The sequence below is a fragment of the Panicum virgatum genome, chromosome 9N (genome assembly GCF_016808335.1).
Source record: "Panicum virgatum strain AP13 chromosome 9N, P.virgatum_v5, whole genome shotgun sequence".
Lineage (NCBI taxonomy): Eukaryota > Viridiplantae > Streptophyta > Magnoliopsida > Poales > Poaceae > Panicum > Panicum virgatum.
The window spans coordinates 5,584,479-5,601,377 of record NC_053153.1 but is presented as its reverse complement, the minus strand read 5'-3'; the positions used below and the strand labels follow the sequence as shown (position 1 = coordinate 5,601,377).

At 48.6% G+C, this 16,899-nt stretch overlaps 2 protein-coding genes across 3 annotated transcripts; both read left to right on the top strand.

The window, feature by feature from the left end:
- Positions 1–236: 236 nt before the first annotated feature.
- Positions 237–3,979, top strand: LOC120689898 (zinc finger CCCH domain-containing protein 53-like). Of its 2 annotated transcripts, none has more exons than XM_039972345.1 (7): positions 237–1,035; positions 1,114–1,290; positions 1,388–1,573; positions 1,686–1,786; positions 1,869–2,135; positions 2,225–2,441; positions 3,441–3,979. In XM_039972345.1, the coding sequence occupies exons 1-7, from the start codon at positions 377–379 to the stop codon at positions 3,478–3,480; spliced, it is 1,647 nt and encodes a 548-aa protein (XP_039828279.1). In that variant the 5' UTR covers positions 237–376; the 3' UTR covers positions 3,481–3,979. The 2 variants fall into 2 exon arrangements, with proteins under 2 accessions (XP_039828279.1, XP_039828278.1); XM_039972344.1 differs by having other exon boundaries at positions 1,111–1,290.
- Positions 3,980–14,476: 10,497 nt separating this feature from the next.
- On the top strand, positions 14,477–16,517 carry LOC120689897 (mitochondrial import inner membrane translocase subunit TIM14-3-like). The gene is made up of 3 exons (XM_039972343.1): positions 14,477–14,770; positions 15,867–16,045; positions 16,180–16,517. Exons 1-3 carry the CDS (start codon positions 14,768–14,770, stop codon positions 16,334–16,336), a joined length of 339 nt encoding a protein of 112 aa, XP_039828277.1. The 5' UTR covers positions 14,477–14,767; the 3' UTR covers positions 16,337–16,517.
- Positions 16,518–16,899: the final 382 nt, after the last annotated feature.

The window sequence follows — 16,899 nt, the reverse complement described above, 5'->3', positions numbered from 1 at the left end:
TCCTCGTCAGTCGTCAGTCACGGCAAGCCGAACCAAGCAAAACAACCGCCGAATTCAAATCCCCCACCAAAATTTCCCCGAAGCATTGATGGAGGGAAACTGAGCCGAACGGCCCACTTTTTGGCCTGCAGCGTCTCCCTCCAATCCAACCCAGCAGCAGCAGGCAGGCACCCAGCAAGCACGCTATTTAATTCACCGTGGCGCAGCGCGGGGCATTTTACAACCGTGCCCCCGCTCCCCTCGCCCCCTCCCTGTAATCCGCCGCTTTTCCCCTCCCCCTTTCCCCCTCCTCCCCCATTCAAGAAGAGAAGCGAACCACCTCTCTCCCAGTCTCCCTCGGGGACGGGACGGGACGGGACGGGACGGGACGGACGCCATGGACGCCTGGGAGGCCACCAAGGTGGTGTTCGACCGGGTGCGCGCGCTGGACCCGGAGAACGCCTCCAAGATCATGGGCCTGCTCCTCATCCAGGACAACAGCGTCAAGGACCTGATCCGCCTCGCCTTCGGCCCCGAGCACCTGCTCCTCGCCGTCGTCGCCCGCGCGCGCGCCGACCTCGCCGCCAAGCCCGCGTCCCCGCCGTCGCCCGGGCTCGGCCAGCCGTGGGGGCTCCCGAGCCCTAGAGGAGGAGGCGACCACCTGGCGCCGTTCGGCGCCGACCAGGCGGCGTTCGACGGCGGTGCCGACGCGTTCTACCCTGAGGAGTACGAGTGCTGGTCGCCGGCGGCCGGCGGCCACCGCCGCAGCTTCTCGCTGAGCGACGACGAAGTGGCCGCGGCCGGCGCGTGGAGGCCCTGCATGTACTTCGCACGCGGGTTCTGCAAGAACGGCTCCTCCTGCCGGTTCTTGCACGGCCTGCCTGACGACGACGCGGTGGCCGCGGAGCGGGAGATGGTCGTCATGCGCGCCAAGGCCTTGGCCGCCGCCGCCGCGCGGCCGCAGCAGCTCATGGCGTCCGCTTTCCCCTTCTCGCCGTCGCCGCCCAAAGGCTTCGGCCTCAACTCCCTGCTCCAGCAGCAGAACGAGCCCCAAAGGTGCCAGTTTGTACCCCCAAAATGTTGCATTCTTGCGCCCTTTCCGCGCCTTGCTTATTTTGATTGCTGTGCCAGGGCGGCGGCGGCGGCGGCCGCCATGTTGCTTGGCGGCGGCGAGGACATGCACAGGTTCCCGGCGCGCTCGCCTCGGATGGACCGCGGCGACCTCATCTCCAGCCCCGCCGCGCGGCAGATCTACCTCACCTTCCCGGCCGACTCCACCTTCAGCGAGGAGGACGTCTCCAACTACTTCAGGTACCAGGCACGCCGCAATTATTGGGGTCTGCTCCCTGCTCTGTTTGGACGGAATCGATTTATCGTGACGTGGCTTTGGTTGCGACCGGGCGGGCAGCTTGTACGGACCAGTGCAGGACGTGCGCATCCCGTACCAGCAGAAGCGCATGTTCGGCTTCGTCACCTTCGTCTATGCAGAGACGGTGAGGATCATCCTGAGCAAGGGGAACCCGCACTTCGTGTGCGACGCGCGCGTGCTCGTCAAGCCCTACAAGGAGAAGGGCAAGGTCCCCGACAGGTTCAGGTCCGGTGCCTCCTACATAGCACATTGCTTGTTTTGACAGTTTCTGTTCCTAAAAGAAACTTTTTGTGCCCCCCCCCCCCCCCCCCCCCCCCCCCTTCTTGTTTGATTTCAGGAAGTTGCAGAACCCGCACCATGGCGACTTCACCGGCTGCACGTCGCCCACCGGATTGCTCGATTCCAGGGACCCCTTCGATCTGGCTCAGCCGCAGATTGGTGAGTAGTAACCGTGTTCGGTTCTGGGTGCATCCGTCTTGCAGATAGCATGTGTTTGACAGATTGATTCTGCAATCGTTAGGACCAAGGGTGATGTACGGGAACATTGCTAACCACGAGGCGTTTGTGAGGAGGAAGCTCGAAGAGCAGCAGCAGGCGGCCGAGCTGCAGCACGCCATTGAGCTGGAGGGCCGCCGGTTCATGGGGCTGCAGCTCCTCGACCTCACGAGCAGGGGTCACCATCTCGGCTCCCCTGCTAGCTCACCCATGTCCCTGGGACAAGCTGACGGCAGAGGGAGCGGCAACGGGAATGGCAATGCCATCATTGTGGAGGACGTCACCGTCCAAGGTCCATTCCTTGATTCATCAGACTTCTTGAGGTGCTTTGAATCCATGGTTCACAGGTTGTGACTCCGAATCCTTTGTTTGTGGTGGCAGATAACAAGATGAACAGCAGTAGCCTTGCAATGAGTGCGCCTGCAGCAGCAGCAGCTACCTCTGCAACTGGTGCGGAAGGCGAGCACGAGGAGCGGCAGGAAGGGGATGGGGATGGTGGTGGCAGTCCCGAGCAGGCAGTCAACCCTGGGGAAGAGGAGAAGAGGGAATCTGTTCCTGTGACAGCAATACCCAATGTTGCGTGTGGATTCCAAGAAAGGTAAGATTGTCGTTATGGTGTAAAATATTTACCAAATGGGTAGTTTTTTCAATTACGAGTTCATGACCTGGTAATGAAAAACAAAGTACACAATTTCAGGCTTGAGGTCCTGTTTGGAACCAAACTTTTTTCAAAAGTCCCTATCATATCAAAAGGAATCTTACTATTTTATAGTATTAAATAAAATTTGTTTATAAATGTTTTTTGACAGTTGAGTGTTTTTTGACGAGACGAATCTAGTGGGTTTAATTAATTCATAATTTGCTACAGTGATGCTACAGTAACCATCCGCTAATTATAGATTAATATACCTCATTAGATTCGTCTCGCAATTTAGCCCCAGGGTTCTACAGTTAGTTTTATAATTAACTTTTATTTAATACTTCTAAATACTAAAAAGTTCCAGGGACTTAAAAAAAAGTCCCTGAAACCAAACAACCCCTGAATCTCGACCACACATCTCTTAGCTTGTAAATAGTTGTAATAAATTGTTCTTGAAAGCTCAAAGGCAACTAGTGACACTCCTTTTGCTTTGCCCTCTGGATGATATGCTTAATTTCAGCTAAATCAGCTGTTAAGTTCAATTTGGGAATTTCTTACTGGTTGGCAAACCATTATTGATTGTTGCTGGCTCCTAAGCCTTACTCTGCAGCAACTTTTCCAGAAATGCTCCAATACATACTAGATTTAAAAATTTCCTTGGACCAATCCACTTCTTGTCTTCTCCAATCTGTACAAAATGGGAACAAAGATGGTTTAATGACTTTTGGTAGTCAGTAGTATTGAGTTTATGATGATGAGTGATGGCTCTTGGAGTAAGTAGGTTATTGGATTCACACTTGTCGCACATGCAAATGATCCATTAATGTTCATCAATGTTTTATACCAATTTCATATTTTGCTTCTTTTCTGCGGAGAATCAAATATGTTGCTCCCTGATTCGTATATGTTTATAATACTTTCTAATGTTTCTTTCTCTGTTTTTTTTTTGAAATACAGAGGGATAATCAATGAATCCTCGGTGCTGCGGAATGGGTAGGTTACATCATTCCAGACACACCTCTTGCCATAACCGAAGGATTCATGAACAAGCTATTAGAAGTCTGGCTGATATAGCTTACTAGATTATAACAAGGAACTACTGAAGCATATGCCGTCACTATAAAGGCTGGCTGATATAAGCATATTAAAAGAACCGAGGGAGTGTCAATGACAGTCATTGTTGATAGTTGCTCTCCCTTTTCTTTACTAGAAATGACATGTGGAAGTCAATAGGGAACACCTAAGTTGTAGTAGTTCTCAGGTACTAATCTCATAGTTATCCTTTGATGTTGCACCTTTGTTGCAACTGATCCTAGATCTACCGAAAACTTCTTTTGCCAACATTCTAGTGTCGAAAAGATATCCCCAGCTAATTTGTACTTTAGGAAAAATATGTGAACCTAGCCTCATTAACAAATGTTTGAGGGTTGAGCAGTACAGTATTGTTCTTGTTCCCATGAGGCCATGACTGCATGCACCAGAAATCTTCTGTTAAACTCGAGTTCAGACTGGTGTGGATCTCTAATCTATCTAACCTTTTTGGGGCCAATCAATCGGTCACTTCTAGTGAATAAACCTTCTCTGCTGATGAAAACGCTTTATTCTCCCATTGATGTATTGCTTCATGTATGAGCCGGATGTTTCCTTGTGTTAGAGATATCATCCTGATGTTCACAATCACTCTATGCTGCAAATACAGTTCAGTAGTGGTTATGGTCAGGAAGGTGATAGTGCATCACTGCATCTGGAAGTGGAACTAGAGTAACTTATAGTGGTCCAACATCTAGGCTACAGTTCCACACGCATTGATATAAGGTATATCTTAGGTTTGTGAATAATCTGCTGATAACTCGTTATATTTATTTTTGGTATTACTGACATATATATCGTTGTTAATACAAGATGTTCAAAGTTGATTATTGGTGGCATTGTACACCCTCCGGTCATCATCAAAAGATAACGTTGGGACTGCCTTATCCGTTATCCCGTCCTAACGTAACCTTTCGATGATTGGATTCAATAGATTCTCAAAGAATGATAGATTTTTGAATGGGCAGAAAGACTGACAAGCCTTCACTACGCTCTGATGCCGCTCGCTTTCACTGTGGTGCAAGTCAGAAAGTGCAACTACCGTTTCGATAAAAAAAAGGAATTCATAAGGGAATGACTACTTAACTAAAAGGCATGATTCTATCACTCTAATTTTGAAACCAATAGAATGAAGCCACGTGGCATTAGCAGTAATCACAACTTGAGTGATGGAAAGACAAAAATCACTCGAATTTTTCCACTCGGATGGGGAGAATTCGGCTGAAAACTATAAACAACCACTCAAAAAAGTGGCCCCCCACCTATAAACAGATCATGGAGCCGTCATCTAATTAGAAGTTTTTTTGCCCCCCCAGAAAGGAGAGAAAGCTCCGGCCTCCGGTCACAGCTGATGGATCAGACCGAGAATTGCATGACAAATACAATACCCAATACAATATATGAAAATTTATAGAACAAAAGAAGCACCATGTGCTATTGGGTAACTCGGGTTTCACTGATGAGCCCCGAACAACAAAAAACAAAGGCAACTCGGGTTTCATTCGGGTCCATTTGAGAAAAGCACAAAATTTATTTTGATTATTGGATCTTGTAACAAATAATAGAAAACCCGTTAACTGCCAGATTCCTCACTGTACCGTGTGCATTTCACCTCTCTTGTGCACACGCAAGAAAAAAATGAGCGATAGAACTGGGCCGATCAGCCTCATCATCAGCGATGGCCGGTGGGCCGACAAAAGAAAACAGAAACAAGCCGACTAAATAAAAAAATCGATTGATAGATGAAAAAGAAAATTACAAAAAATCGATTAATATATGAAATAGAAAATTACTAGGGAGACATTTAAGAAAAGGAATTCCTAAACGTCTACCGAGTAATTTTAAAAAAAAAAGAGCCCATGGGCTTTGATGGGCCTGTGGCTACGAGTCCTGTTGGTCCACGGCCACGGCACGTGTTACCATTACGAGTCCTGTTGGTCGCATATAAAACCTGCAAGTGCACGCGCCTCTGCGTGTGTCTCAGCGACTCAGGCAGCCATGGAGGCGCCTCCGCCAACAGAACCGCTCCCGATCGATCTCCAGCTCGAGATCGTCGCGCACTCGGACGACGCCGCCACCATCGTCCGCTGCGCGGCTGCTTCCAAGCCCCTCCGAGGCGCCGTGTACGGCCCGGGCTTCCGCCCCCGCACCCGGGCCGCGCTCCGCGCCGCGGTGAACGCCGGCTTCGACCCGGCCCTCCTCCTCGGCGTCCCCGACGAGCCCAGCCATCCCAGCAGCGGCGCCGATCAGCCACCCCGGAGGCGCCTCCGCTTCGACACCGACCTCCTGCGGTCGTCGTTCGAGCCCGTGTCCTGGCGCCACGGGCTCCTCGCGTCCTCTGGCGGCGCGACCCCGAGCCCGAGCTTCGCGTCTGCAACGCCTCCACCGGCGGCGTCACCTCGCTGCCTTGCATGGACGTCGAGGGCAAGTGGGGGAGCGGCGGCATCTACCGGCCGGCCCTGCTCAACCTCGGCCGCGGCGGGCGCTCCTTCGAGCTGCTTGTCATGGACGTGTGCTTGCGGACCCGGATCTTCTCGTCCGGGACCGGCAGCTGGGGCCCCATCTGCGTGGTGAAGCCACCGCCGGAGCACGGCAGCTGGTGCGTCATCGACGAGGCCATGCCCACCTTCCCCGCCGTCGTCCGGCGGACCGTCCACTGGATCTGCCGCTCGGCGCGGGGCGCCGGCATGTTCGTCCTCGCCCTGCGCGTCGGCGCGGCGCAGGCCACGGCGATCGCGCCGCCGCCGCCGGCGGGTCGCCTTGGCGGCACGGCGAGCTGCACCCTGACGGACGCAGCGGGCACCTTGCGCATGGTCGTCTCGGAAGCGGAGGCGGTGTCGATGTGGAGGATGTCGGCAGAGGGGTGGAGCCAGGAGGCGGTGATCAGCAAGCAGTGGATCACGAAGCAGGTCGCGGCCGGCATGGACGCGAGCCGGACGGCCTGCTGGTGCGTGGGGTTCAGAGAGAGGAGCGGCGCCGTGACCTTTCGGGCTTGTCCACTTCAACCTGGGTACAATGGAGGTCGTCGTGCTCCGTGTTAGGTTCTGAAATTCATGGGTTCAACCAAGATCGAGCTCTGTGCTCATAGATCGGGTACGGGAACATGTTCTGGACATAGATACATGAGTACAATAGATGTTCTTCCCTAGATCTAGTACACAAAAGAGAGAGAGAGAGAGGAAGAGTGTAGACCAGACTCCGGTGCTGAGCGGCGGGGCGGAGGCGCTTGAGCTCGGAGTCGTCATGTCGATGATGGCGGCGACGAGCTCCGGTCGGAGAAGAGGGCGTCCGGTGGCGGCGGAGGTTCTGCGTGGGTGTCGGCGACCTTCGGGTCGCCAACGGCACTGGCCGGTGACGGGGGCGGAGGGGCGCGTCGGGGAGGCGGCGTCGGAGGAGCTTCCCGTCGCCACTGCGCTCCCTTGGATCGGATTAGGGTTTAGGTCTCCCTTGGATCGGATTAGGGTTTAGGTCTATAGGAGGAGACGGCTGCGGCGGCGAACCTTGGTACTCGAGCCATGGGGTCCCTTCCCCCTTTATATAGCGCAGCGCGATGGGGGCCCACCAACCACAGTAAGGTTGGGCACCCCCGATCAGGGCGCGGAGTCAAGGCCCGATCTAGTCTTTGGGCCAGATTCGCAAGACATCAAACCAACAATCTCCCCCTTGGTATCCTCTTTCTTATTCTTATTCTTCTTGTTCTTTATTTGTACTTGCTCCATTCCATCACAGATCAGTGGATAGGGCATGCCTCGTCGTAACGGTTACTACCGTTAGATTAACAGCCACAATCACTTTTCTGTTCTGAAACAGAATCTTATTCTTGGGCCCTCTATGTCCAGGAATCATAGGCTTCCCTCAACCCCATGCCGGCTAAGTGTTCTCTGAACACATTGGGTGGTAGACCTTTTGTGAGCGGATCCGCTAACATCTTGTTCGTTCTGATATGTTCTAGACAAATTATTTGATCCTGGACTTGCTCCTTAACAACATAAAACTTAATGTCGATGTGTTTGGCAGCACCACTCACTTGTTGTTATGAGCATAGAATAATGCTGGCTCATTGTCGCAGTATAATTTCAGTGGTCTTTCTATGCTGTCGACCACCTTCAATCCGGGTACGAATTTCTTAAGCCATGTGACCTGCCCTGAGGCCTCATAATATGCTACAAATTCAGCATACATCGTGGATGATGCTGTAAAAGACTGCTTGGAGCTTTTTCACGATATCGCTCCCTTTGCAAGAGTGAAGATATATCCAGACGTGGATTTTCTATCATCCGCATCTCCTGCAAAGTCTGCATTTGAATATCCTTCTATTTCTAAAGATTCTGATTTTCTGTATGTCAGCATGAGATCTGTTGTACCCCTCACATAGCGCAAAACTTTCTTTACCATTTTCCAGTGCTCTATGCCTGGATTACTCTGGTATCTGCCAAGTACCCCCCCGGTAACAAAACTCAAGTCAGGGCGTGTGCACACTTGTGCATACTGTAAATTTCCGACAGCTAAAGTATAAGGCACTGCCTTCATTTGTTCGAGCTCATACTTGTTCATGGGACACTGATGTTTTCCGAAACTGTCGCCCTTGACTATTGGAGCGGGTGTGGGTTTACTCTTATGCATACCATATTTCTTTAATATCTTTTCTAGGTATGCTTCCTGTGATAATGCCAACACACCATTTCTTCTATCTCAATGAATCTCAATTCCTAAAACGAATGAAGCTTCACCGAGATCTTTCATATCAAACTTCAAGGACAAGAATTTTTTTGTTTCCCGTAGTAGATCGACATCACTGCTAGCTAACAGAATGTCATTCACATACAGGATGAGGAAAATGAATTTTCCATTCTTGAACTTTGTATAAATGCAATTGTCCTCTTCATTTTCTTTAAATCCAAACTTTCTTATTGTTTCATCAAATTTCAAATAACACTGTCTTGAGGCTTGCTTCAAGCCATAAATCGATTTCTTCAGGCGGCACCCTAAGTTTTCTTTACCTTCCACGACAAAAGCTTTCGGCTGTGCCATGTAGACATTTTCATATAAATTCCCATTCAGGAATGCCGTCTTTACATCCATCTGATGTAATTCTAGATCATAATGTGCCACTAAGGTCATTATTATTCTGAAAGAATCTTTACATGAGACTGAGGAAAAAGTCTCATTGTAGTCTATCCCTTCTCTTTGCGTAAAACCATTCGCCACAAGTCGCGCTTTAAATCTTTCTATGTTCCATTTGGAGTCACATTTCGTCTTGTAGACCTATTTGCAGCCTACTGTTTTGGCTCCTTTAGGAATTTATTCTAAGTCCCAAACTTTATTGGCATTCATAGATTTCATTTCATCTTCCATGGCTGCAGTCCACTCGGATGAATTCTAGCTTCTCATGGCTTCTTCAAAAGAGGTGGGATCATCCTCCATTTTAATTTCTTCGCTATTATAGACTTCATAGTCATCAGAAACAGCTGGTTTTCTAATTCTTTGTGGTCTACTCGAGACCACTGCAACTGGTATTTCTTGCACAGGAGGCTGCTGTTGCTCCCCTTCGTCCATGGCAACGGGTTCTATTTGGTCCTGAGGAACAGGGTCCTCATTTTCATTTGTCGCCACATTAGGAGAACTAACAACAGGCGTCGGCACTGTAGTTTCCTGCTCTATCGGTGCCGCAACCATAGGCAACGAGAAATAAGGCTCTTGAGTCATCGGAGTGGGAACGAATACTCGCTTCTCTTCAAGATCAATTTTTCTAGCTACCATGCTCCCCCTGATCATATGATCTTCTAAGAAGGCAGCGTGTCTTGTTTCTATAAACTTCGTGTGTCTGTCGGAACAGTAGAAGCGATATCCCTTAGACTTTTCTGGATAGCCAATAAAATGACAACTGACTGTCTTGGGATCTAATTTCCCAATGTTTGGATTAAATACCTTAGCCTCAGCTGGACAGCTCCACACACGAAAGTGATTAAGTGAGGGTTCTCTTCCTGTCCAAAATTCATACTGTGTTTTCGGCACCGACTTACTTGGCACATGATTAAGAATGTAGATAGCGGTTTTTAACGCCTCCATCCACAAGTTAATCGGTAGCGTGGAGTAGCTCATCATGCTTCTTACCATATCCATCAGGGTATGGTTTTTTCTTTCTGCTACTCCGTTCTACTGAGGCTCGCCCGATGTAGAATACTGGGCAACTATGCCCTTTTCCATAAGGAACCTTGTAAAAGGTCCTGGAACTTGGCCATATGGGGTGTGCCGACCGTAGTACTCTCCTCCACGGTCAGATCTTACTATCTTGATCTATAAATCATGTTAATTTTCTACTTCTGCTTTAAATATCTTGAATTTATCCAACGCTTCCGATCGTTCTTTAATTGGATAAATGTAGCCATAACGTGAATAATCATCTGTGAACATTATGAATGAATCATAGCCATCCACAGTAGTCACAGGAAGTCCACATATATCTGTGTGGATTATTTCTAAAATTCCCGCACTACGTTTGGCATCTTTCTTTATTTTCTTAGCAAACTTTCCTTTAATGCAATCAATACATTGTCCTAATTCTAAAAATTCTAACGGCGGAAGAATTGATGCTTTTACTAAGCGCTCGATTCTCCTCCTCGAAATATGGCCTAAACGACAATGCCATAATTTCGACGAGATTGCATCAATTCGTTTGCGTTTCTTAGTAACATTCTCATATGAGGAGGCATTCTTATTCTTGAAACATACAGCTTTCACATTCTCAGATAATGAAAGCAAATATAATTTGTCTTGTCGGAAGGCAAGACCAACACATTCTGAATTAACTTGTATCTCACACTTGCCATCACCAAAATGACAAGCAATAGTGTCATCATCTAATTTAGACACACTTATTAAGTTTCGTTGCAAAGACGGTACATAAAGAACATCTCTGAGATAAAGTACAAAGCCACTATGTAATTCTAAATGAAAATCTGCAATGGCTTCAACTTCAGCTTCTACTCCGTTTGCAACTTTAATTCTTCTTTCGCCTCTTGGCAGGGTCCTCCTCATACTTGATCCCTGTAAGGAATTAGCAACATGAGTAGTTGCACCAGAATCAATCCACCAAGTGGATTTATCATAACTTAAATACAGGGATTCATCTACAAAAGTAATAGTGTCCTCACCCTTTCTTAACAACTCTTTCAGGAACTCAGGGCAGTCCCTCTTGTAGTGTCCTCTCCCTTTGCACTTTAGGCACTGGTCTTTGTCCACTGGGAAGGTAGACCAATCCTTCTGCTGAGGTGCGTTGGAGAGACCACTCTCACTCTGATTTCTGCCAGGTGGGAAAGGCCTCTTGTTCTGGTAATTCTTATTGTTCTGGATGTTCTTCTTCTTATGTTGGACATTGAAAACAAGCTGGCCACCATAGGAGCGCTTGAGCCTGTCTTCTTCCAGAACACACATAGCAATCATCTTTTCTAGGTTCCATTCTTCAGGTTGAGTGTTGTAGTTGACATTAAAAGTCTCAAAGTCCTTGGGAAGGGACTTGAATACCAACTGAACCACGGAAGCTTCTGGTAAGGACATGTTCATTATTTTGAGCTTATTTGCTATGTGGCTCATTTCTAGGATGTGTTCTCTAATGCCACTACCGGTATATCTCTTGGTCACAAGCTGCTCTGTCAAATTAGCAGCATAGGCCTTGGAAGAGCCAATGAACTGACTCTTCACCCTTTCTAGATACTCAACAACAGTGGTAGATTCTGGAATTGCTTCTTTTATATTGTCTGAGATCGACCCCTTTATGATCATCAGACACTTGCGGTTGGAAGTGTTCCAACGTGTCTTGTCAATATCATATTGCATCATAGCACAATTATGGTTCTTTTCACGAATGGCCCATGCATCGTCTGCTTTATTCTGAGCCCGCACGGGCTGTTCTGGTTCTTTAGGTGCTGGCACTGTGACAGCCAAATCTATCTCAGCCAGTGCCAAAGCAATTTCTAGTTTCTGGCGCCATTTCCCATAATTTTGGCCATGTAGTTCTGGAATATCATTCACATATGACATAAAGCCTGAAAGTAAAATTCAAAAAAATGAGGACAAAATTCTCGATAGCCTTAATTGCATGTTTAAATTTAAATTTGGTCAAAATTCAAACATACAATATTTTGTGCATTAAATTTAAAACACCTTTGGGCAGAGATAGAAAAATACATAATATAATTTCTGGACAAGTTTATAATATTGCAATATCAACTTTGGTCAGAAATTACAATATCATAATATACTAAAAATTCTGAATTCAAGAACAAATTCTATGTTTCTCTATGTCAATTATCTCGTTGGTTCAAATTAACATGGAGAAAACAACAATAATAATTCTTCGCAGCGGAAACATGTGAAAATTCTAAATATTCAGAAGAAAAATACTGTATTCTTGATTCTAAATAATTTACACTTTGGTGCAAATTTAAATTCTAGAGAATTCTATCAAATTCAAAATCAAAATGCACTTCTGAATAAAGAAAAAACAAAGTTCTGAAGGTTTCTTTGTGGCCCGTGGCCATTTCGTCCCACGGCCTGTCAAGCACGCCCGCCTCCCCCGCACCTGGGCTCTCAGCCCAGCAGCCGACGGCCGGGCTGCCGATTCGGCCCGGCGCGGCGCGCGCCTCTCGCCCTCTTGGGCTCATTTCGTCCCAGTCGCCGCCGATCGCTGAAGACCATCGGATCTGATCCGACGGCTGCGCGGCCTCCTCGCCGGAACAAAACGGCCGGCGACCGGCGCCCTCTTGGAAAACCCTAGCTCATTTGTTTTGATCCTCCCCCCTTTCTCGGAACGACGACTGGTGGCGACGGCGCACTTGGTTGCCGACGCCGGGAAAGAAGGCGGCGCCGCCACAGCTCCCTCGTCGGCGCGCGCTCGCCCGAGGGTGAGCGCGCAGCCGTCGAGGTGGCCGCGAGCGGTGCCCCTGTTCTAGTGGAAGGCCAGGCCCCGCGCGCGCGGTGCACGACGGCGACCGGCGGCCGGTTCTGGCCTGCGCGCCTATGAGCGGCGGGTCGAGGAAGGTAAACCCCCAACCCTCGGGTTCTTTTCTTGATTTGATTCACGAGTTCTTAGGGTTAGGGTTCTTCGTGCTAGGGTTAGGGTTTCTGGACGAGATTCTTCTCGGGTTTTCTTGATTCGAAACGAATTCATCTCCTTCTAGATTCTTCTTTACCCGAAAAACACCCGATCTAGGCACTAGATCGGCTCTGATGCCAATGTTAGGTTCTGAAATTCATGGGTTCAACCAAGATCGAGCTCTGTGCTCATAGATCGGGTACGGGAACATGTTCTGGACATAGATACATGAGTACAATAGATGTTCTTCCCTAGATCTAGTACACAAATGAGAGAGAGATAGAGAGGAAGAGTGTAGACCAGATCCACCGGTGCTGGGCGGCAGGGCGGAGGCGCTTGAGCTCGGAGTCGTCATGTCGATGATGGCGGCGACGAGCTCCGAGTCGGAGAAGAGGGCGTCCGGTGACGGCGAGGTTCTACGTGGGTGTCGCCAACGGCACTAGCCAGTGATGGGGGCGGAGAGGCGCGTCGGGGAGGCGGCGTCGGAGGAGCTTCCCGTCGCCACTGCGCTCCCTTGGATCAGATTACGGTTTAGGTCTGTAGGAGGGGACGGCTGCGGCGGCAAACCTTGGTACTCGAGCCGTGGGGTCCCCTCCCCCTTTATATAGCGCAGCGCGACGGGGGCCCACCAACCACAGTAAGGTTGGGTGCCCCCGATCAGGGCACGGAGTCAAGGCCCGATCTGGCCTTTGGGCCAGATTCGCGCGAGATCAAACCAACACTCCGCAGCTGCGGAGAGGACGATGGCACGAGGGCGGTGGTCGCGCCGGTGCGCTTGCACGAGATAGATTTGGCCGCCCTGTTCCAAGCCAATTAACCTTTCCGATTTTTCTTTCTTCTGGCTTTTGGTCCTGTGGCTATGCGTGATCCACGTGCAAATATCGTCGTGGTAAATTTGAGTCACTCCGATAATATCTATTTGGTATAATTATTGTTACTTTTCCTTTTTGCAAGCATCTGCACAATCGGTTCTTGGTTTATTGCATGTTGATGGTGCAGATGCACAGAGGTGGATTTTCTTTGTTTTGATAACTTACCTGAGCCTCGCTGATATGACTATGGCCCACAGTTAATTCTCCCGTATCATATATCGTATCGAGATTCCAGACGACGCTTGACGCCCACGGCAAGAGAACATATTGCGGTCATCGCAATTCTCAACCAGAAAAGAAGTGTTCCATGTGTATGTACCTAATACCCATAGGAAGAAAAACCATAAACAAGTGCTGTAAATTTCACCTAGTACCCAAAGGAAGAAAAAACATAAACAAGTGCTGTAAATTTCAAGATTAATATATCATTCTTTTTCTTTGAAAGGAAGATTAATATATCAGAATCTTAGCCCCGTTCATCTTCAGCGCAAGGGCGCTCGATCAGTGAGCTATTACGCACTCTCCCTTAATCCAATTAAAAGAAGATTCTAAATGGATAGATGTTTTGGATTTCCACTGGAGATCTGATTGGCCGAGGGAGCAACTTCGAGCTTGACCACGGATGCCCTAGCTCCCCTTAACCGCAAACGGCTAACCGAAGCCCGTGATGGGCATGGGCTAGCTACACATGAGCCACATGGGCCGAATTTTATAGCCCACACAGTCAAAACTGGGCCTTGCCTTCCCAAAGGCAAAAAAAAAAAAGTTGGACCGTGCCGACGTCCACACCCAGCCCGTCTTCTCCGGAATGATCCAGAGAATCCACACCACAACTCGGTAGCGAAATTCCACTTCGAATCGTAGTTGGGCCCGCTCCGCTTCTTCCTCTCTTGCCTCCTCTTCTTCTTCCTCCCCAAGAAGAAGCCGACCACGGAACCGACCCCAACTTGCAGCCGGGACCCGCCTCGCCCTCCACGCCTCGCCTTTCTTGCCGCGCAAGAAGGCGCGCACCGCCTTTATCTACCGCCGCCTCCGGCCTCCCGCCCGCTCGCAGTCCAGTCCGTCCACCGCGCGCCACCACTTTCCTGTTGGCTCCCTGCGGCTTGCCTTCCACGCGTCCCGGCCGGCGGCACCAGAACCACCCGTTGCTCGCTCGCTCGCTCGCTCCGGGCCTCCGCGAGCTGGAACCGGACACCGGCCGGCCCGCGGCTCGATCCGTCGAGCTCGACATGGTACGACGCTCTCCTCGCGCTGCGCCGTTCTAGTAGCAGTTGTCACGGTTTCGATTTTGCGTTGTTCGATTCTTCTACTAGCTAGCGCGGCATGTGTATCTACGGTCGGGAATCGGGATACAGCGACCCGATACGAAGTAGTAGACCGGCGTGTCTTCTCGCCCCCTGCTCTTCCGATAGATGTGGTGTGCTCTGTATTTCTGTGCTTGGTCCCTTTCAAGTACTATACTGGTACAATGGAGGTGCTTGGTCCCTTTCAGATGCTAGTGGTAGATTGGGTGTCTGGTCCTAACTCCTAAGTAATAGGAGTACTAAGGGTGTGTTTAGATCCGCGAAAATCTGGTAGAAAAGGTCACATCGGATACTGTAGCATACTGTAACATTTTTCGTTTGTTTGTAGTGAATATTGTCCTATTATAGGCTAATTAGGCTCAAAAGATTCGTCTCGCAACGTACATCAAAACTATGCAATTAGTTTTTTTATTTACCTACATTTAGTACTCCATGCATGGGTCATTTGCTATATTTAATGTTTTGATGTGATTTCGATGTGATGGAAAGTTTGGAAAGTTTGGAGGAGTTTGAAGGAAGTGAACACAGCCTAACTCAGGATCAAAGTTTTAAATCTCCCGCTATAGCTTCCGCTATAGACCGCTATAGCTGTTTATGCATGGTGCTGCTATTTGAACTCACGTGTAATTTAGCTGCTATAGCCTCATTTAGCCCGCTATTAGCTGTTTTCAGAGTCCAGCCGCTAAACCCCTTAGCCCGTTATTTAAAAGCTTGCTCAGGATAGGCGTGGTAGATTGGGCCTTGTGGTTGGATCCAATTAATTGTGTCGGTGAACGCGAGAAAGATGGGATCTTGCACTGTGCTATGCTCAAATGTCTGTTAACCAGGAACCTGAAGATTTCACAGCTTGTTCACACTTCGCACAAAGCTGTGCATTTGTATGCAGAGTCAGACATTGTTCCGTTACTTTCTTCTCAAGAGTCTCCCCAACTCGTGTACCTTTGTTAAAAATCGATTCATAATTGAACTCTGAACTTTGTGCTGTCATCTGACCTTTTGCCGGGAAATAATCTGATACCAACAGGCTACTCCCCTGATTGCTGGGTTGTCAGTGGCTGCTGCTGCGATGAGTGGAAGATACATGATTAGAGCATGGCAAACCTTCCGAACCCGGGCAGCAATGCCGCGAGTGCGCCGGTTCTATCCTGGGGGATTTCAGGGGGACATGAACAGAAGAGAAGCCGCGTTGATCCTTGGCGTAAGGTGACCTTTTTCTTAAATACCTACGCTTGTCAACTGAATTAACTTTAGTTATTTCTGAAGAAAAAAAGGGAGAGAACTACTGCAGTTCGCTATGGTTTGCACTAATTATCTATATCCTTTCCTGGTTGTTTTAGGGAACGTGCTACAATGGACAAGATCAAGGAGGCTCACAAGAGGGTCATGGTAGCTAACCACCCTGATGCTGGCGGGAGCCATTATGTTGCTTCGAAGATAAATGAGGCAAAGGACATAGTAATGGGAAAAAGGAAGTCTGGTGGTTCTGTCTTTTAGCTGTTACAATTGAAATCATGCTCATTTTTTGGTGACTGAGATGAGGCTGTAACTTTTTTGAAGAAATGACAGCAGCACGTTTTCACCCTTTTTAACAATGCTGCACTGATTGTACCATAGATCTGAATAACTACATGTTACAGAATTAAAGTAACTTTTTTGTCTGGAAGTCTGGATTATACATTATTGTTTGCGCTGATTGAAAAGAGGAACTGTGTTTCCCCAGGGCCTCCATTTGCCTAGTCTTGCATCTTTGTTTCTTGAACCTCTTATACATAGTTGCGACAATTGAATTTGCTACTATCATTAGGTTTTTGACTCACTGTTCTGCATCAATGCTGTCATCGGTGACGGTGAGGACACATCTTGATTACTTGATGGGCGTTAGACTATTCAATTCATGGCATGTGGGCACTTGTCTAGGCAGCTAGCAAGCATATGAAAATGTGTGAATAGAATTTCAAATAATATTTGCCAATCTGAATGGTCTATGTTTGTTGAAAGATCATTCATCCAGAATATAGCAAAATATAATAGTAGGGCCAGTTTTAGTGGGAAGTGTC